The sequence below is a fragment of the Caretta caretta genome, chromosome 6 (genome assembly GCF_965140235.1).
Source record: "Caretta caretta isolate rCarCar2 chromosome 6, rCarCar1.hap1, whole genome shotgun sequence".
In the NCBI taxonomy this organism is placed as follows: Eukaryota; Metazoa; Chordata; order Testudines; family Cheloniidae; genus Caretta; species Caretta caretta.
In genome coordinates this window covers 22,723,140-22,745,021 of record NC_134211.1, presented here as the reverse complement: position 1 = coordinate 22,745,021, position 21,882 = coordinate 22,723,140, and the positions used below count along the sequence as shown (strand labels likewise).

At 44.2% G+C, this 21,882-nt stretch overlaps 1 protein-coding gene across 1 annotated transcript in view; it reads right to left on the bottom strand.

Moving 5' to 3' along the window:
• Positions 1-20,657, bottom strand: part of LOC125638455 (mucin-5AC) — an 81,402-nt gene extending 60,745 nt beyond the window's left edge. The window contains 3 exon segments of the mRNA XM_075130041.1: positions 15,275-15,401; positions 19,303-20,089; positions 20,317-20,657. Of these exon segments, the coding sequence (XP_074986142.1) occupies positions 15,275-15,401; positions 19,303-20,089; positions 20,317-20,657 (1,255 nt within the window).
• Between the last annotated feature and the right edge of the window lie 1,225 nt (positions 20,658-21,882).

The following is a 21,882-nucleotide window of genomic DNA, read 5'->3' as shown; positions in this document are numbered from 1 at the left end:
ATGCCGGGGACCCTCAGCACCTATTTGCATGACTAACACTGCTTTTTTGTGCATGCTAGTACAGGTAAAGCTAGCATGGGTATGTCTACCCAAGCTGCTCACGGACCTCAGATTGCAGTGTAGACACAAGCTCTGTCATTCCCAGAAATCTTGCATGCAAAAAACTTTACTTTCCTCTCTGCTGATTGGTTGCTTGCTCCAACCCCATCCCTCACATTCTCTTCACTTCAGCCTCACTCCAGCTGCCTTCCATGCTCCTCTGTATTTTTCCTGTATGCTTCCCAAGGAATACCCGGGGCGTGAGGACCTCACTACCACCTGTCACACTTCTCTTCCTCTTCTTTCCCTTCTTTCCTCCCCAATGCCTTTTACTTTTCTCCCTTTAATGCTCCTTCCCCCTACTTTAGATTTTTATTTTATTTAATCCATTCCTGTCTTCCCTCCTTCTCCACCCCTTTCCGATAATATTGTAAAAAAGTATGATAAATACAGATAAACAAAATTTCATCCAAAATTCATTCTTTCTTTCTTTCTTTCTTTCTTTCTTTCTTTCTTTCTTTCTTTCTTTCTTTCTTTCTTTCTAATTATTAGGGCTGTTGATTAATCACAGTTAACTCATGCTATTCACTCAAAAAGTTAATCACCATTAAAAAAATTAATTGCCATTAATCTCAGTTTTAATCTGACTTTTAAACAATAGAATACCAATTGAAATTTGTTAAATATTCTGGATGTTTTTCTACATTTTCATATATATTGTTGTAATTTAAATCAAAGTGTATGGTTTTTATTACAAATATTTGTACTATAAAAATGATACAAGAAATGCTATTTTTCATTCACCACATACAAGTACTATAATGCAATCTCTGTGTCATGAAAGTGCAACTTACAAATGTAGATTTTTTTTTGTTACGTAACTGCTCTCAAAAACAAAATAATGTAAAACTATAGAGCCTGCAAGTCCACACTGTTGGAGTGTGCAAGTCCAAGCACGCTGTGGCACCTAATAAAGGGTCAAAGCAGAGAGATTTTTTTCACGGGATTTTGACAAGCAAAATGAAAGCATCTTGTTCAAAGACAAGATGTTAATAGAAGTCCCTCCTTCTTGCTGCATTGGTAGGAAAACATAGGAAGCCAAATGCTAGTGGGTAGCAGCTATTTTAAAATGAAGGGGAAAGAAATATGGAGACAAAGAAGCCTCATTCCACCTTAAATCCTATTTATTGACTTGTTCCACAAGTCCATAGTATTGCCCAGAATATCTGCCATGCTGCAGCTCTACCCTCAACATGTCCCCTATCCCAGGGCTTGCGAGGAGGTCATCGGAAGGCAGCCTGCTGCCTGTCTCCCATAGTAACTGTGCTATCTGTCTGTCTGTCTGTCTGTCTAAGCTGGTCCATATATATTTTTTTGGTGGGGGGGGGAATTAAAGGAAACTAAAAATTTTCATTTTGTTCAAATTTTTTTACAGAGCAAACAAAAAATGAAATATTTTCAGTTTTTATTTCCCCCCATTTCTCTCCAGGGGAAGAAAGAGGAAAAAGGAGGTGGGGGGAATGAAAAATGAAAATGTTTTATTTTTTTCACCAGAAAATGGCAATTTTTGACCAAAACAAACATTTTCTGAGAAAATTTTCATTGTTGTTGAAAAACCATTTTTTCATTAAAAAATGTGTCAATTTAACAGTTTTTTACCACCTCTAGTACCTGTTTACCCCACCATGGTATCTGAATGCCTCCATGATAGCGGAACACATATGCAGACAAGTAAACACATGTACTCTTGTCTATTTTGTAAACACAGGTGCTGTAATGGCAGGATACGCAAGTGCATATTGAAGAGCGAGTCCTTAGAGGTAATTGGTAAATATTCATAAGCACACAGAAGGGCATTGTATTTGTAGGCATATGGCTAAATTGTTATAGGAATATGAAAGGGCAGTAGGTTGTGTATGCACAGAGGGGCTTGTTCGTGATGGGCAATCCTCAACAGTTTTGGAGGTTCTGTAGAGTGTAAAGAAGTATCTAAAAGCTGGGATACTTTGCTAAACATTATTCTAATCCACAGTTTTTAACATCCTGTCTATAGTAATCTATTTCCAATGGGGTCAAGATTGAACACCTCCTTCCCTGCTGTGAGGAAATTTCCTACCTGTGAGGACATTACAGTACTTTCCTCTTCTGACAGTTTCTTCTGAAGGAGGAAGACTTCCTTTTCTCATTCCCAGTAGTGCCTGTTTGTGGTGCAAAGGGAAAAGACCCAGGGCCATCTTTTCATTCATTCTGGACAGCCACTGTGCTTCCCACCTCCTATTATTATGGCAGAATAATTTCAGAAGCCTCTCTTTCAATCTCCACTTGTGGTGATTATACAGATTCCCTGGGACAATACAGTGGGGACACTTAGAGTACAGAAGATTGATTAAGCAACTCTTGGAGCCACACACAGGACTGCTGGGGCACTGGGCAGCAATGCACAATTTCGGGAGGGTAAAGTCTTGGGAGTTTCATAGACGAAGCTTGAGGATTGCAGGTGGTCAGCAGGGCCAGAATGTAGGGTCCTGGAGATAGTGTGAGGTAACAGCACCATGTTGGGACTTCCCCCATTCCAGCTGTAGGTTCTTAACTGAACGTTTACAAACCTTAAAAATAAAGAGATGCAAAAAGGGTCGATTCAGGGTTCATTACAGTCAAACAACTTTCTCCGTCGCTAATGGATGGTAAGGATACATAGTGGTGCATGGTACATGTGCACAGAAACAGGGCATGCTGGTTGGACAGAGCTCCAGTTATTTGCAAAGGGTGTATATTAGTTTTTCTTCCCACAATACCTTGCAAATGTACCTGTTAGTGTAAAGCATTAGCCCCCTGGCCTTATCCTAAAAGTGCTCCCCAAGTGTAAATGTAATCTGACAAATGTAGATAAAAGAAGCCAGAAACTGAAGAGTGTCACAGAAAAATGCTGTATATAATTTGACAGTTTGAGAAATGTATTGAATTTTCAGGTGTGGTTGTGAATGTTAACGGGGTCCCCATGGAGTTCTTTATCAATTGTATTCAAATATTAGCATTTATTGTAATAAGAAAAGCAGAGGTGAAAGTAAGCTGGTACACCCCAGTATGGCGTACCGGTAAGAGCCGGTGCACCGTACTGGGGCAGCCCGGCTTCCCCAGGGGGCAATGTAAAGGGCCAGGGGCTCCCAGCAGTGGCTGGAGCCCCAGGCCCTTTAAATTGCCTCCAGAGCCCCACTGCTGGAGCCCTGGGGTAGCAGCTGCAGGGCTCTGGCAGCTATTCAAAGGGCCTTGGGCTCCCCTGCTTCTACCGCCCGGGCCCTCTAAATAGCCGCTAGAGCCCCGCTGCTGCTACTCCAGGGCTCCGGCAGCTATTTAAAGGACCGGGGCAGTAGAAGCAGGCGAGCCAAAGGCCTTTTAAATAGCCCCTGGAGCCCCGGGCTGCTGCTGCTACCCTGGTGGGGCGGGGGGGCACTTACCTTACAGGGTGGGCTGGGGCTGGCTCTGACCCCCTCAACCCCGCCCCTTCCGCCCTAGGCCCCGCCCCTTCCGGGGGCCAGAGCTGGCCCCAGAGTACCGGTAAGTCACTGGGCTTACTTTCACCCCTGAAGTAAAGGCATTGTACTGCTCCGGCATGCGCTTGAAGGGCAATCGGAGCTACTGCACTGGGTGGGTGAAATGGCTGTTTTTCATAAAGTTTTTGGTTTGTTTTTCTGCACTTAGATATTCAGTTTACAGAATGGTACAATAAGTTGATACAGTATTGATAAGAAATATCCTTTGCATTCAGATTTAGCTTTATATTCTTCTCCCTCTTTTAATTGTAGGAACAGAAGAAAAGAAACAATTGTACAAAGGCAAGTCTCTATTCTAGCGACTTCTTTTCTAGAGTCCCGATACTGTTATTGTGCCCTTTGCATTACCAATTTATAACCAGAATACTATCTTCACACTTGAACCTCAGGGAACAGCAGTAATATCTGTTTCATACACACTTTTGAAATCCTCTCAACAAAGCTGATTTAGGAGGCAGTAATTATAAATATTCCAGTAGTCTTAGAACTGGAAGACAAAGTTCAAGCCAGATGCAGACCGGAAAGTCTGTACTGTTGTTCTTCCATTTCATTCATCAGCTGGATGAAGGTTCTGAAGAGCAGTGCAGGACAGTGGCCTCTCATTGTTATGCCTTATTTCCACTGCCCAGAAAGACTATTTTAGTGAAAGAGAAGTAACCGAACAGTCCTCTGATAGAAGTGACAGGAAAATCTCAGAATTGCACTGAATGAGACAACAGTTAGACTGCAAAGGATGTAGAAGAAACTAAAATAAAAGAAGAAATGAAGAAATTAAGATTCCACGTTGAGACAATATCAGTTTATCCTGAAAATCTTCTTGTCAGTTTTCTTTATATTTTGATCTATTTCAAGGGAGATTGAATGGCTGTGGAAACTAGTATTGACTTCTGTTGGTCACTGGCCTAAATCTACATTAAGGGCCAATCCTGAAAGCACATATGAGTAACATTGAAGCCAATAGCACTGTTCATGTGGGTTAAGTTACTCATGAGTGTAAATTTATAGAACTGAGTTCCAACTCAGCTTGAAAGTTGTTACAATCTATTAGTTGTTTGATAGTCTATGTGAATTTGAGTTGTTGAAAGTCTCAGCAAAGAAAACCAAGAATAAATGGGCCTGGAGAAAGAACTAATTACTGCCTCACTCTAGATCAGAGTTGAGGCTCATTAGCACAACTGCCTATAATGTGCTTGTTCTGTGGATAAACATGGGACTTCAGTTTTTAGTGATGTCAATCTAATACCTCTCATTAGAAATAGCTTCTCTTTTTGATTTTATCATGACACAGCTGTTAAACTGTTTTCAGCATGCTAACGCCCTTATAATGCACCTAATTCCCCCTGCGGGTCTCCTTGGTTCCTCTTTTTGTCCAATGGAGAAAAATAAGATACCTACAATGGTGGCTGCATGAAAGGTCTGGGTTATCCTAGTTAAGAGATACCAATTTCATCCTTGCCATCATGTAAAAACACCTACATGGAGCAACCCAGCCTTGCAAATAGGGAACAAATCTATAATTTGGAAGAACTGACTGAGTAGGACTGACCAAGCAGGATTTTCCAATGAGTCCACGATGAGGGCTTTGTCCCATTTCTCATGATAAAGCAGCACTACAACCTGCCACCACCAGCAGAGCATCAGTACTTACAGTTAAAATACTGTCAAACATAATAGTTTGGTCCAGACACGCTAGGACTGTCAGAGGCCCCAGAATTGCTTGCTAGTAACTTTAAAAATGCTCCCCAGACTCATGTCCACTAAGTACACTTTGTTACTGAAGAGGAACTCCATTAGTCTGGAATTCTTTGTGAAAGCAAGGGAAAGGGATTTATCATCCCTTAAAAGAATCCCAATGGCAGAGCATATTATATATCTTTGTGGCTCTCAAGCTTCACTTGTCAGAAGATTTGATTCAAAATGTACCGAATGCCACAAAGGTTGCAAAAGATATAGGCCTTATCCTCTGATGTTTGTTGTCTCTGTAATAAAGACAAAGGGACCTTGAGACACATGCTATGGGAATGTCCAACAGCTAAACAGCTGTGGAAAGAGATGGACATGAGCATTAAAATGGTGCTCATGGGTGAAATCCAGGTCCCATTTAAATCAATGGGAGTTTTGCCATTAATTTCACTGGAGCCAGGATTTCATTAGGTTTAGACCCAATAGTTCAATATAGAAAAGCAAGTAATATTTATTTTGATTTTCCTCAAGATCATGTTTTTTAAAAAAAGGAATCTCGATCTTTTCAGCAGCTGAACATGGAAAACCTGCTCATGATGGAGTTGTGGTTTTCATTAATGACCAACAGATTACATGGTAAATTAGAAGAAAGATGTTCTTAAGGATAGGTTTCAGAGGAACAGCCATGTTAGTCTGTATCGCAAAAAGAAAAGGAGTACTTGTGGCACCTTAGAGACTAACCAATTTATTTGAGCATGAGCTTTCGTGAGCTACAGCTCACTTCATCAGATGCATACCGTGGAAACTGCAGCAGACTTTATATATACACAGAGAATATGAAACAATACCTCCTCCCACCCCACTGTCCTGCTGGTAATAGCTTATCTAAAGTGATCAACAGGTGGGCCATTTCCAGCACAAATCCAGGTTTTCTCACCCTCCACCCCCCCACACAAATTCACTCTCCTGCTGGTGCTAGCCCATCCAAAGTGACAACTCTTTACATAATCAAGTCGGGCTATTTCCTGCATAAATCCAGGTTTTCTCACATCCCCCCCACCCCCATACACACACAAACTCACTCTCCTGCTGGTAATAGCTCATCTAAACTGACCACTCTCCAAGTTTAAATCCAAGTTAAACCAGAACATCTGGGGGGGGGGTAGGAAAAAACAAGGGGAAACAGGCTACCTTGCATAATGACTTAGCCACTCCCAGTCTCTATTTAAGCCTAAATTAATAGTATCCAATTTGCAAATGAATTCCAATTCAGCAGTTTCTCGCTGGAGTCTGGATTTGAAGTTTTTTTGTTTTAAGATAGCGACCTTCATGTCTATGATTGCGTGACCAGAGAGATTGAAGTGTTCTCCGACTGGTTTATGAATGTTATAATTCTTGACATCTGATTTGTGTCCATTTATTCTTTTACGTAGAGACTGTCCAGTTTGACCAATGTACATGGCAGAGGGGCATTGCTGGCACATGATGGCATATATCACATTGGTGGATGTGCAGGTGAACGAGCCTCTGATAGTGTGGCTGATGTTATTAGGCCCTGTGATGGTGTCCCCTGAATAGATATGTGGGCACAATTGGCAACGGGCTTTGTTGCAAGGATAAGTTCCTGGGTTAGTGGGATCTTGCCCTTGTTGAGATTTAAAGTGGGAAAGATGTATGTGTTCCTAATGCAAAGCTAATGCCCATTTATCCCAGAGCTGATCCTGCAGTCATTACCCATGTACATAAACTTTCTTCATGCAAATAATCCCATTGACATCAATGAACCTAATTAGGTAAAGAAGGATTTCTCATGAGAGCAAGGATTCTGAATCCTAGATTGTTAGCTATCTCATACTGTAGTTTTGAATATAATCCTCTAAATATACATAATAAAGATGTCTAATTGGTCTGTTTGTTTTATTAAGGTGTGCTAGGAGCATGCTTGCCATGCTAAAGTATGATATAAATATACAGTATATAAAATCATGAGTGGTGTGGAGAAAGTGAATAAGGAAAAGTTATTTACTTGTTCTTGTTCCCATAATATAAGAACTAGGGGCCACCAAATGAAGTTAATGGGCACCAGGTTTAAAACAAATAAAAGGAAGTTTTTCTTCACATAGCGTACATTCAACATGTGGAACTCCTTGCCTGAGGAGGTTTGAAGGCTAGGACTATAACAGGGTTTAAAAGAGAACGGGATAAATTCATGGAGGCTAAGTCCATTAATGGCTATAAGCCAGGATGGGTAAGGAATGGTGTCCCTAGACCGTTTGTCAGAGGGAGGAGATGGATGGCAGGAGAGAGATCACTGATCATTACCTGTTAGGTTCACTCACTCTGGGACACCCGGCATTGGCCACTGTCAGTAGACAGGATACTGGGCTGGATGGACTTTTGGTCTGATTCAGTATGGCCATTTTTATGTTCTTATCTCATACTGTAGTTTTGAATATAATCTCTAAATATACATAATAAAGATGTCTAATTGGTCTGATTGTTTTATTAAGATATGCTAGGAGCATGCTTGGAATGCTAAAGTATAATATAAAACAAAAATGTTGTCAGACTTGAGCAACTAGATTTGTACTTTATGAATCATTTCCTAATACGTCAGTGAACCAAATTTCTGTTGATTACTTTTATGGCCATTTCCCTGTTTTACTGACCTGTGATCTTAATAGTGACTTATTCAGTATTTGTATATTATATAGTAGAATTTTTATTGACTGAAAATCCCTCCATTGAGTTGGAATGACTACAAAAGTTTTGGATGCAGTAGAAGTTTATTCTATTCTATTCTATTCTCCTCAACACCTAGACTTAAAATTGAATGTTTCGTAGTAAGAGGAAGGCAGCCTGGAACATTTGTGATTGTTACTGACATTATATGAACTTGCTGAACAGATCTTCAAAATCTGCAGTAGGTATACGGCAATGACCTTTTTCCATCTTGTACACTAAGAACATTGTTGACTAAGTTCTGATTGCAGAATCTGGCAATAAATAGGCAAGAAAGAACCCTATCTGACATTCAGATTTCTGACTCAGCCTGGGGTGCTATCAGTTAGAAAAAAAAATATTGTACCTGTAAACTGCTCAGAATCTATCTAGAAATCAAACGATTGAAACTATGGTCAATGTGATTTTTTTATAGTTACTTTTTATAGTAGAACTACACTTTAAGTATTTATTTTCCATTTAGATGGATTTATTATTTACATTTTTGCCTCTTGATTGTCGATATCTGGTTTACTTTAATCCAGTACTTCTGTATGGCTATTGTAGACACAGTGTTAAATTGAAACAATACGAGTCATATTTTAGCATCCTGACATCTGGGCCTGAGGCTACATTATCTCAAGGCCTATTTGCTGGATAGTTAGCTGTAGCATGTGATTTTGAGCTGGGACCACTTATAATGCTGCAGATCAGAAGAGTCATGATACCATTCATGCCATATCACAAAAAAACATGATCTTCCACTGAGTTCATTAGTTTATATGTTTTTATGACACTAAGCTCAGCTTTTAAGGAATTTGTTTATCTTAACTTGCTCATGCCATTCAGTTTTATTTAGTACTTTGTTTTTCGTTTCAGATGATCGCATATTGCAGTAGTAGAGTATCTAATCAGAACCGGGTAGAGCAAAAGAGTTACCTCTTATGTCTTACTTACAGCACTCCCCAGCTCACTCCCCATGTGGAAAGAATAAGTAATATCATGTGACAGGTGGATCACATGGCTAAATCAGGCCTCTGAGGATAGATAGAGGCCTATGGAGAGCTAGAAGGCAGAGGGAAGAGGAGGCTGTGGGCCCTCTCCAAAGGGAGAAGGAAGACTCCAGGAAGCTCTGGGAGTTGCTGCTGAGATATAGAGCAGGGATTGAGATGACTGGGGCTGAAGAGGAACTTTAGGATTGGCTGAAGACCCCAGAGTTGAATACATGAACTTTGTGTTTGGTGACAGATGTTATTCAGGACTCTGAGGGACGCAGACAGAGGGGCAGGTCTCTAACGGCAGTTTTGTTCCCATTTGATTATGGGACGGAACTTTTGTGGGGTTATAGGGGAGTTTAGAAGAGGAAACCGAGGCAGAGGCAAATGTGAACTCAGACTTTGGTAAGGTGGAGCATGACAATTAAAAAAAGTAACCTTCCAAATGTATGTAAAACAATTCAGTGATATCTACTTGATTTGCAAAAAGCCTGAAAAAATAGCTCAGAGAAAAATATAAATAGATGTCATTCATCTCAATGAAATGGTAACTATGAAACCTAATAATGACATTTAAAAGGAAACACTACTTCACTGGTAATTGATATTTTTGGTAAAAAATAATGTGGGTAGTAGAAATTGACTCATAAAGATTCACTCAAAGGCAGATTACAGCTGTGGGTAAAATTAATCATGAACCTGTACCTAGCATTTGTGCTACTCCTGCTCTTGTTTTAGATTGAGAAGAAAACTGAGGAGCGACATCCCCTTCATTGCCTCTCCAGACTCTCTGGAGTTCCTAATCACACTTCATTTTTGTTTGGTATGGTTTTCATGTTTTCACCCTTATGGCTGAGATTTTGCCTGTGAAAAAGGAGTATAGTTGAGAACTACAAAATAGGTCTCTGTGAGAAGATGACTTCCTTGGAAATTGAAAGTGAAGTACAGAGTTTCTATTGTGCACCAGCAGGCCATGCATGAGAAGGTTATCTCATTTTAATATTGACAAAAAGGGTTGTCTTTGGTTGTTGGCCTTATCAATTCAATAACTTCCTTGATAGAGATAAAGTTGCCTTAAAATGCTCCATTTCCTTTGCCTCATTTGCAAAGACTAGCAGTGGCACTGATTTGTGCTAATACATCAGGAAGAAGTAGAAAACTTTACAGTAAATTTCATAGTAGATGATTAGCTCCCAGACTTTCTGAGACCACTGCAGCCCAGGAAATTAACTACCTCCTTGTTCTGTTCCTGACCAGCAGGGAGAGAACCAGGAAAGGTAAATTTGCTTTTACGGTGTGGATCCTGGTGATTTGGATCACCTTTGTATGCTTATTCATTCTCTGAATCATTCAGGGAAACGGGAAACTCTTTCAAGTTTGGATTGAATTCAAGACATCTTGAAGCTTGGTTCTACACTAGTGTAAATTTGGAGTAAATCCTTCTAAGTCAGTGAAGCTAATAAGGCCCACATGACAGGGAAATGTGATCTAGATGAAATTATTACAAGGAGGGTGCAAAACTGACTGAAGGACTCTAGTCAAAGAGCAGTTATCCTTTTATTCTCAAATGGGGGGGGGGACTTACCTAATGGGGTCATGCAGTGGTCTTTCCTGTGTCTGGTACTATTCAATATTTTCATTAATGACTTGGATAGTAAGGTGGAGAGTATGCTTATAAAATCTGTGGATGACACCGACCTGGAAGGGGCTATAAGCATTCTGGAGGACAGGATTAGATTTCAAAACAATTTCACCAGTTGGAGAATTGGTCTGAAATCAACATGATGAAATGCAATAAAGACAAGTGTCAAGTACTACACTTAGGAAGGAAAAGTCGAGTGCACAACTACAAAATGGGGAATAACTAGCTCGATGGCTGTACTGCTAAAAAGAATCTTGGGGTTATAATGGATCACAAACTGAATATGAGTCAACAGTGTGATGAATTGACAAAAAAGGCTCATATCATTCTGTGGTATATCAACAGGAGAGTTGTATGTAAGACATAGGAGGTAATTGTCCCACTCTATTCAGCCCTGGTGAAGTCTTAACTGGAGTACTGTGCCCAGTTCTGGGCACCACACTTTAAGAAAGATATGGGCAAATTGGAGAGAGTCCAGAACAGAGCAACAAACATAATAAAAGGTTTAGAAAACCTGACCTATGAGGAAAGGTTAGAAAAACTTGGCATGTTTACTCTTGAGAAAAGAAAACTGAGGGGGGAACCTGAGAACAGTCTTCCAATATTTTAAGGGCTGTTATAAAGAGGATGGTGATCAATTATTCTCCATGTCCACTGAAGGTAGGACAAGAAGTAATGGGCTTAATCTGCAGCAAGGGAGATTTAGGTTAAAACTTTCTATCTGTAAGGGTAGTTAAGCACTGGAATAGACTTCTAAAGGAGGTTGTGGAATCCCCGTCATTGGAGCCTTTTAAGAACAGGTTGGACAAACACCTGTCAAGGATGTCTAGGTATATTTGGTCTTGCCTCAGTGCAGGGGGCTGGAGTAGCTGGCCTCTCAAGGTTCCTTCCAATGTACAGTCCCATGATTCTATCTAGCACATTAAGAAAAATCTCATACTTAAAGATGTGAATAAAGAAATTTTATCAGCTAATGCTTCAGTCAGATACCATTTTCAGAAGCAGTATACTAGTAACTGTACTTCTTGAGGGCCTGATCCTACTTCCATTCAAGTCACTAGGATCAGGAGCAGGCCTCAGATAAATGCAGTGGGAACTGGAACATTATGGAAAGACTTGACCTTTTTTTGGTGGTGGTGGAGGCTATAAATGAATCATCCTTCTCACAAAGAATTGCATTTCGCTGCATTTACAGACACCATCTCACAGTGGATGTATTTGTCAGCCTAGGTAAGGTGGGGGTAAACCTACATAAGAACATAAGAATGGCCATACTGGGTCAGACCAATGGTCTATCTAGCCCAGTATCCTGTCTTACAACAGTGGCCAATGCCAGGTGCTTCAGAGGGAATGAACAGAATAGGAAATCATTGAGTGATCCTTCCCCTGTCGTTCACTCCTGGCTTCTGGCAATCAGAGGCTAGGGACACCCATAGCATGGGGTTGCATCCCTGACCATCTTGGCTAATAACCATTGATGGGCCTATCCTCCAGGAACTGTTCTAGTTCTTTTTTGGACCCCATTATAGTTTGGCGTTCACAACATCCCTTGGCAATGAGTTATACAGATTGACTGTGTGAAGAAGTACTTCCTTTTGTTTGTTTTAAACCTACTGTCAATTAATTTCAGTGAGTGACCCCTAGTTTTTGTGTTATGTGAAGGAGTAAATAGCACATCCTTATTCACTTTGTCCACACAAGTCACGGTTTTATAGACCTCTCTCATATCCCCTCTTAGTCATCTTTTCTGCAAGCTGAAAAGTCCCAGTCTTTTTAATGACAGGTTTCAGAGTAACAGCCGTGTTATTCTGTATTCGCAAAAAGAAAAGGAGTACTTGTGGCACCTTAGAGACTAACCAATTTATTTGAGCATGAGCTTTCGTGAGCTACAGCTCACTTCATCGGATGCATACCGTGGAAACTGCAGCAGACTTTATATACACACAGAGAATATGAAACAATACCTCCTCCCACCCCTCTGTCCTGCTGGTAATAGCTTATCTAAAGTGATCATCAAGTTGGGCCATTTAATCAAGTTGGGCCATTTCCTGCACAAATCCAGGTTCTCTCACCCCCTCACCCCTCTCCAAAAAACACACACACACAAACTCACTATCCTGCTGGTAATAGCTCATCCAAAGTGACCACTCTCCCTACAATGTGCATGATAATCAAGGTGGGCCATGTCCAGCACAAATCCAGGCTTTCTCACCCCCCCCCCTTTTTTTTTTTTTCCAGGGAGACACACACACACACAAACTCACTCTCCTGCTGGCAATAGTTCATCCAAACTGACCACTCTCCAAGTTTAAATCCAAGTTAAACCAGAACATCTGGGGGCGGGGGTAGGAAAAAACAAGGGGAAATAGGCTACCTTGCATAATGACTTAGCCACTCCCAGTCTCTATTTAAGCCTAAATTAATAGTATCCAATTTGCAAATGAATTCCAATTCAGCAGTTTCTCGCTGGAGTCTGGATTGGAATTTTTTTTGTTTTAAGATAGCGACCTTCATGTCTGTGATTGCGTGACCAGAGAGATTGAAGTGTTCTCCGACTGGTTTATGAATGTTATAATTCTTGACATCTGATTTGTGTCCATTTATTCTTTTACGTAGAGACTGTCCAGTTTGACCAATGTAAATGGCAGAGGGGCATTGCTGGCACATGATGGCATATATCACATTGGTGGATGTGCAGGTGAACGAGCCTCTGATAGTGTGGCTGATGTTATTAGGCCCTGTGATGGTGTCCCCTGAATAGATATGTGGGCACAGTTGGCAACGGGCTTTGTTGCAAGGATAAGTTCCTGGGTTAGTGGTTCTGTTGTGTGGTATGTGGTTGTTGGTGAGTATTTGCTTCAGGTTGCGGGGCTGTCTGTAGGCAAGGACTGGCCTGTCTCCCAAGATTTTTAATCTCTCCTCATATGGAAGCTGTTCCACACCCTTAGTCATTTTTGTTGCCCTTCTCTGTACCTTTTCCAAGTCTAATAAATCTTTTTAGAGATGGAGTGACCAGAACTGCATGCAATATTCAAGGTGTGGACATACCATAGATTTATATAGTCGCATTATGACCTTTTCTGTCTTATTATCTATCCCTTTCCTAATGGTTTCTAAGATGGTTCGCTTTTTTGACTGCCTCTGAACACATTGAGTAGATGTATTGAGAGAACTATCCACAACGACTCCAAGATTTTTCTTGAGTGGTAACAGCTAATTTAGACCCCATCATTTTGTATATATAGTTAAGATTACATTTTCCAATGTTCATTACTTTGCATTTATCAACATGGAATTTCATCTGTTATCTTGTTGCCCAGTCACCTAGTTTTGTGAGATCCCTTTATAACTCTTCACAGTCTGCTTCAGATTTAACCATCTTGAGTAATTTTGTATCATCTGCAATTTTTGCCACTTCACTGTTTACCCCTTTTTCCAGATCATTTACAAATATGTTGAATAGCATTAGTCCCACTACAGAGCCCTGGGGGACCCTGCTATTTACCTCTCTCTGTTCTGAAAACTGACTATTTATTCCTACCCATTGTTTCCTGTCTTTTAACTAGTTACTGCTCCATGAGTGGACCTTCCCTCTTATCCCATGACTGCTTAGTTTGCTTTGAGTCACCTTGTCAAAAGCTTTCTGAAAGTCCATGTACACTATATCCAACAGATAACCCCTTTTCACATGTTTGTTGACCCCTCAAAGAATTCTAATAGATTGGTGAGGCATGATTCCCTGATCTTAGCAATGATATTAGCACCCAGTCCTGTAACCCTTACTGACCACAATGAAGCTATACTGTTTTAAGACAGCTGAGGATCTGGACCACAGTTTAAAGTAAGAGCTGCAGCTGACTCAACCCTTTGGAAACAACTCTCTGCATTTAGTTTGGATGCTTGTTTAATGGGTTGCATCCGTCAGCCCTGTTATAATTATTGCATTTTAAAAAGCTTTAAATTACTTTATTGTTCTTGTGAGCTAATTACTGCTCTGTCCAATGGGAAGAACAGCAACTGAACTAGATTTGCTCTGAACTAGATTTGAACTAGGGCTCTGAACTAGATTTGCAAATGTTCCCAGATGTTGGTGAAGTAAATTCTGCAGGTTTTTCTTCATGTGAGATAATAATGGGCCAGATCCTTACATGGTGCAAAACACAAGGTGCTCCATTGACCTCAATAGAACTATGGATTTCTAGCAACCATGGATCAGGCTCAAAGTTCTCTGATATTAAGTTAAACATTATCTACTCAATGATTTCTTTGCAGATATTTCAGCCATTCAGAAAACCTTCTTTTACTCTCCCGCAAGAGAAACAGAGCCTTTACTCACCCATGCTAAAGCCGGAATGTAATAATAATCTTTCCCATGCAACATGCAAACCAGTTAATCCCAGTGGACCTGGGGAGACAGTCTGCCCTGACCAACTATTTATTGCTCATCTTCCAGCAGACGAGCTGGGAGAGATTCTCACGGTTCCATAATGCCACTAGTGTTGCCACCAAACCTCTCTTTTTTATTATTTAACTTAAAAAGGTTTTGTAGGCAAGAAGAAATGCAGACGTACAAAACTGGCACTTTGCTCAGGGCTTTAATAATCAGAGGTATTGACGGAGGGGTGATTTATGCTGGTTCCCACCTTGGTAAATATAGTGATAGAGCACGATCCCCTGAGAAACTTGGTCGAAGCCACAATTGCAAACGAATCGACAAATAAATGGGGCCAAGGGCACTGCCTCTATGTAAACAGCAACGACTGATTCATGCTGTACAATAGAAACAGAAGAGATTAGCCGGGGCAAACTCAATGAAAATCTTAAATACACAACTAGCCCTGGTCACTGTATCGGGCAGCACAGAAGACATTTGTGCAGTTAATAATCAAGACTGTAGGTTAAACGTGAATAGAGGGTGGGGACCAGAGCTATGGCAAAGATGACGATTGTAACTGCCCATGCTCTAGCTGCAGGACCTCAATCTCTTTTCATATTTGTCATACCTTCAGAACAACGCGCTTCAGGGCCTAGGCATGTTTCATGGTGTGAAAGCCATGTTTGATGAAATACTGGAAGTTTGAGACAATGCTTGTGTTGGCAACATTCTGTCTTTTGCCCCTATTCAAGCTGTGGAAGAAACTGTGTGACACACAATGTCATAGAAATATCTCAAGATAAAGATCTCTTTTGCTGTGCTTGTTTCTCTTCATTCCAATAACCACAAAGAATAAAATTACACTTCATGCAAGTGCTGCTTCAAAAATGAACCCAGGCAGGAATGCAGAGGGAATTTTCTAAAGTGTGCCTGCTACGGGAATATACACTTGCCCTCACTGGTAGACCAGAGACTTTGGGGATATTGAGGGCATGTTGTAGTGTGTTAGCTTTGGACCTTAAAGTCTAATTACAATCAGAAGAGATTTTCTTACAGCACTGCTGTTCCTTAAGGATGAAATTTAGCCCTGTGCAGCGGGCCCGCACAAGGGCAATGTACTGCTTAAGTCACTATTTTGAGGGCGTGCGTGGGACTAAGGTGGTACATAGGTCATGCTGGCCTTCCACATAAGGATAAATTTCAGCCCTCAGCGTGTTCTAAATCATTTCTGCTTAGCTTACTGACATAAAGAAGTTATTAATTCTTGTCAGCAATGCAGATCCAATACACTATGTACAGGAACGCCGGGTGTCCTACTCTGCATCATTCACCATCCATTGCTAGCTAGATTCTAATTTAGTTATCTGTTTTATTGGTGGTAACTGATGAAGCAGAAAGAACACTGCTTGATTTTCAGGTAGCTTCTTGAACATGCAGTCCTAGCAAGGAAATCTTGCTTTGAGTTACAAACTAGGGAGAATAAAACAAATAGGAAATGCCACGAGGTCATTTTTAGAGACACCTTTCTGATCATAACCACATATTACTGTGGTGAGTAGTACCTGCCGTTATTGCGAGACCCCCACCCAAATAAGGCAAAAGAAACAGCTGCAAAATGTTGTACATGATGTGAATGTTCTCTCTCTTCAATCATTAGGAAGTGCTGAATTTGTGCCAGGGCTGACTCCTGGCACCTCTGGGCTTAGCAGTTCATAGCCCTGGCACCTCTGGGCTTGCTGCATCAGTTATGAATACAAAAAAAGGGCTTGAGCCCCGGCACCTCTTTCATTACAAATTAAGCCTGCCAATCAAAGTGCTCAAAGCAATCTCTGTTTTTTGCCCCACAGCTCAGTCTGACACTTTCTTATTCAAAGCATAGTTATTAATGAACCATTTAATTTTCTGGTTGCTAAAAGTGGCAGTCCAAAAGGTAGCAGGTGTTATGGGACAGATCCTCAGCTGGTGTAATGCAGCATAACTACAGTGAAGTCCGTGGAGCTATGCCAGTTGATCCCAGTTGAAGATCCGGCTTATAGATATATCTCAAATTATAGCCACTTATCCTTGCATTTAAAACTTGTAGATGGATTCTAAAAGCGAAACACACTCATGGATCTGGCACCGCCTCACAAGTTTTCATGGATGTTCTATTTAACAGTTCTTAAGATGACAGGTGAATGTCCATGTAACAATTTAAGTCACGTGTCACTTCATAAAGGCATACATTGTAAACGTGTGAAACCACTGCTCGTAATCGAATCACTTGTTAATCTTTGTGAAGAACGAATGAACTTCTGTAGGACTAACTTTGTAATGAAGCATTGGTTAAGACTAGCCAGAAGAGCACCTGAGGGATGTTTGACTGTGGTAGATTAGTCTGAACAGGTACAGCATGGGCTGTGGCAATGCAGGCTACCCCACGCTGCCATGTTGGTGTTCCTCAACTGTGCCCTGAAGGAAATACATCACAGTTTAAAGAGGGAGTTCAGTCTTTGGCCTCTTTATTCAGACTCCCAGCAAGGTTGCCAGTTGGGATGGTTTTTACACGTTGTTTTTTCAAATGTTTCAAGTAGTTTTTGTGTTTCTTTATCATCAAAGATTCATATCCCCTTACAGATAGCATAGGATATATGCAGTTATCTGGCTTACTAGCAGCTATTCATCAGTTATCTGGCTTACTAGCAGCAGCTGTTCCTTGACATCCTAGGTATTTATATTGGGCTCATCAGTATAGTATGTGAGCACATCTTCATTCTTAAAAGTGATTTCTGGCATTGTAGACTAGTTGGTCACAGAAGAATATAAAAAACCCCATTTACCACCCGATTGAAGTCTGGTTTTAGGAATGTCCCTAAGCAGGGAATATCTGCCTGCAATATAAATTACTAGCAGCTTTGATACATGAAATGGTGCAAGAATAAGATACTATGCAAGAATAAGAATTTCAAACCCAATTCACTCATAAATAGGGAGTCATTTAGCAGAAGCAATATGATGCTATATTGCTACAGAATTATCTTCAAATTATAGCATATTTCATGGCACATTTCAGGCTGGCTCTTGGCACTCTGTTGCCCTTGAAAAATCAGCCGCCACTCCTACCAGCCCACAATCACCCACTGTGACAGGTTTCAGTTGGTCCACCGAGCCCCTAGGGGGCGATGGAGAGCTATGGTCCCACAGGCAGGCCTTAGTCACACCTTTCAGGCGCTGGGGAATTAGCGGAAAAGGTGTGCTGGCCGGTGTCCGTAGCACGCCCCTCAAGCCCCGGTGCACGCTGGCCCGAGTCTGCAGCGCTCCCCTCAGGCGGGGGAACGCCGGCCCGAGTCTGCAGCGCGCCCCTCAGGCGGGGGAGCGCCGGCCCGAGTCTGCAGCGCGCCCCTCAGGCGGGGGAGTGCCGGCCCGAGTCTGCAGCGCGCCCCTCAGGCGGGGGAGCGCCGGCCCGAGTCTGCAGCGCGCCCCTCAGGCGGGGGAGTGCCGGCCCGAGTCTGCAGCGCGCCCCTCAGGCGGGGGAGCGCCGGCCCGAGTCTGCAGCGCGCCCCTCAGGCGGGGGAGCGCCGGCCCGAGTCTGCAGCGTGCCCCTCAGGCGGGGGAGCGCCGGCCCGAGTCTGCAGCGCGCCCCTCAGGCGGGGGAGCACCGGCCCGAGTCTGCAGCGTGCCCCTCAGGCGGGGGAGCGCCGGCCCGAGTCTGCAGCGCGCCCCTCAGGCGGGGGAACTCAGGCCCACCCAACTCCACTGCGTTCCAGCCCAGGGCCCTGAGAGTGGCGGGAGGCGAAGGTCCCACCGCTGGGTCAGCGGGGGGCCATCCGCGCCCGCTGACCAAATACACCCACCATGCGGTGCAGTTCTGCCCCTGGGCTACTTCCTACTTGGTCTCTCAAGCGGGTCCCTCTGGTCCCTCCAGCTCGTCCGGGTATTCGCTGCTGGCAGCTCCAGCTCCCTCTCTGTGTTGGGGTCACACTGGCTCAGGCTACAGCCAGGCCCCTCCAGGTCGTCCGGGTACTCAGTGGCTGACAGTCCTGGTCGCCACAGGCCTTCCTCCCGGTCAGGTTCCTCTTGGCCCAGGGCCTCCCCTGGGTCGGCAGCAGGATCTCGAGGGAGCAGCCAGCAGCCTGAGTCTGTCTCCCTCCCTGGTGCTCTCCTCACTGGGCAAAGGGCCCTGCCCTTTGTACTTCCTGTCCCACCCAGCCCCTTCCGGGAATTGGCGTAAGCTTTGTCTGGCCTCGCCCACTCAGGCTGAGAGGGTGGCTCTTTACCCTCTGGTTCGGAGGGAAGCCACTCTGGCTCCCCACATACCCCACTCCTCAAATCCAGCTCCCGATCTTTGGAGCTGGCATCCTCACCCTCTCTGAGGCGGGATAGGAAATCCGCATTGGCGTTGTCTCGTCCCGCCTGATGGTGAATTGTGAAGGCATAGGGCTGCAGAGCTAGATACCACCGCATCAGCCTGGCATTATTGTCCTTCATCTTATTAAGCCACTTCAGGGGTGCATGGTCCGTAACCAGTATAAAGGGGGCACCGAGGATGTAGTAGCCGAGAGCATCAACTGCCCACTTAACGGCTAGGACCTCTTTCTCCATGACGGAGTAGTTCCGTTCGCTGGGGAACAGCTTCCGACTGAGGTAAACAATAGGGTGTTCCTCCCCGTCCACCTCCTGTGAGAGGACTGCCCCAAGCTCTGCACCTGAGGCATCAGTCTGAACGATGAAGTCACGATGAAAGTCAGGGCTGAAGAGTACTGGATCACTACACAGCTGTTCTTTGATAGTTCGAAAGGCCGTCTCGCACTCGTCAGACCAATGCACCCGGCGGGGGCTGTCCTTGGTCAGGAGCTCTGTTAGTGGGGCTGTAATGCTTGCGAAGTGGGGTACAAACCGCCGGTAATAACCAGCTAAGCCCAAGAATTGACGCACCTGCCTCTTCGTGGTCGGCGCCGGATATTCCTGGAGTGCTTGGACTTTCCCAATGAGGAGGTGGATCTTTCCCCGGCCGAAGGTGTATCCCAGGTAAGTGGTTTCCTCCCGCCCGCTTTTTTTGGATTGGCCGTAAGCCCGGCTGCGCGGAGGTCCCGGAGGACCGCCGCTACTTGGTTAAGATGTTCCTCCCAGTTATTGCCATAGATGACCACATCGTCCAGGTAGGCCGCAGTGTATTTTGTGTGTGGTTGCAACACCCGGTCCATCAAATGCTGGAAGGTTGCTGGGGCCCCATGTAGGCCGAAAGGCATCCGGGTGAAATGGTACATCCCTGAAGGGGTGGCAAACGCGGTCTTCTCCTAGGACCTGGGATCCAAGGGGATCTGCCAGTACCCCTTGGTGAGATCTAAAGTGGTGATATAACTGGCCTCCCCGAGCCGGACGAAGAGCTCATCGACACGGGGCATCGGATAGGTGTCAAATTTTGAAATGGCGTTTACCCTCCGGAAGTCAATGCAAAACCGCCAGCTCCCATCCGGCTTTGGTATGAGGACGACGGGGCTCCGCCACTCGCTCTGGGAGCGCTTCATGACACCCAGATCTAACATTGCCTGGACTTTCTCCTCTACGGCCTCCCGCATTCGCCTAGGCAATGGCCGGGTTGTCTCTCGGACCACCACCCTGGGTTCAGTCTGGATCACATGGTAGGTGAGCGTAGTCCTCCTGGGTTTCATGGTGAATGTCTTGGGGAATGCCCTTACCTAAGCAGAGTGCCTGTTCTTGCTGCTCGACTGTGAGTGTCTCTGCTAGCTGGGGCTCACCATTATCCGAGTCCTCGGGCGGTTGGGGCCCTAGGTCCGGTTCGGCGGGGTATGGGGCAACTAGAAGTCCCTCCCGGTCCTGCCAGGGTTTTAGGAGGTTTACATGATAAATCTGTTTTTCCTTACGGCGACCAGGTTGCCGAATTTCATAGGTGACAGGCCCTACCCGGCAGAGGACCTCATACGGACCCTGCCAGCGGGCAAAAAACTTTGATTCCTCTGAGGGGAGCAGGAGGAGCACTCGGTCCCCTGGCACAAATGATCGAGTCTGGGCGCCCCAATTGTAGTGCTGTTCCTGGGCTCTTTGGGCTGTGTTTAAGTTCTCCCTCGCGAGCTCGCCGGCCTGTGCCAGCCACCCCTGCAGTTGTAAGACGTATTGCAAGAGGCCCTGTGTTGCAGACAGGTTGTGTTCCTAAGTCTCCCTCAAGAGGTCCAACACCCTGTGGGGTCGCCGCCTGTAGAGGAGCTCGAACGGGGAGGACTTCGTGGACGCCTGTGGGACTTCTCGAATTGCCAGTAGTAAAGGAGGGAGCAGCTGGTCCCACTGGCAGAGGTCCTGGGTGGGGAAACGCCGCAACATTCCCTTCAGGATCCGGTTAAACCGTTCGACCAATCCATCAGTCTGGGGATGGTAGACCGAGGTCTGCAATTTCTTAATCCCCAATAGGGCACATACCTGACGGAACAGCTTAGAAGTGAAGTTGGTCCCTTGATCAGTGAGTATCTCCCACGGGAGGCCCACCCTTGCGAAGATCTTCACAAGCTCCGCAGCGACAGTGCGGGCGGTGATACTTCTTAAGGGGATGTCCTCGGGGAAGCGGGTGGCGTAGTCCATCAGGACAAGGATGTATTGATGGCCCGCCTTACTTTTTGGAAAAGGACCGACCAGGTCCATTGCTACCCGCTCAAATGGTACACCTACGACTGGTAAAGGGACCAGGGGGGCCTTCCGTACCCCTGCCGGGGCTGCATGTTGGCAGTCCGGGCACGACCCACAGTAATCCTTCACCTCACGGTGGACACCGGGCCAGAAGAACCTGGCCAGGACCCTGGCCACAGTTTTTTCCTGCCCTAAATGGCCTGCAGCCGGGATGTCATGTGCAAGCTTCAGGACAGCCCGACGATGAATGTGGGGGAC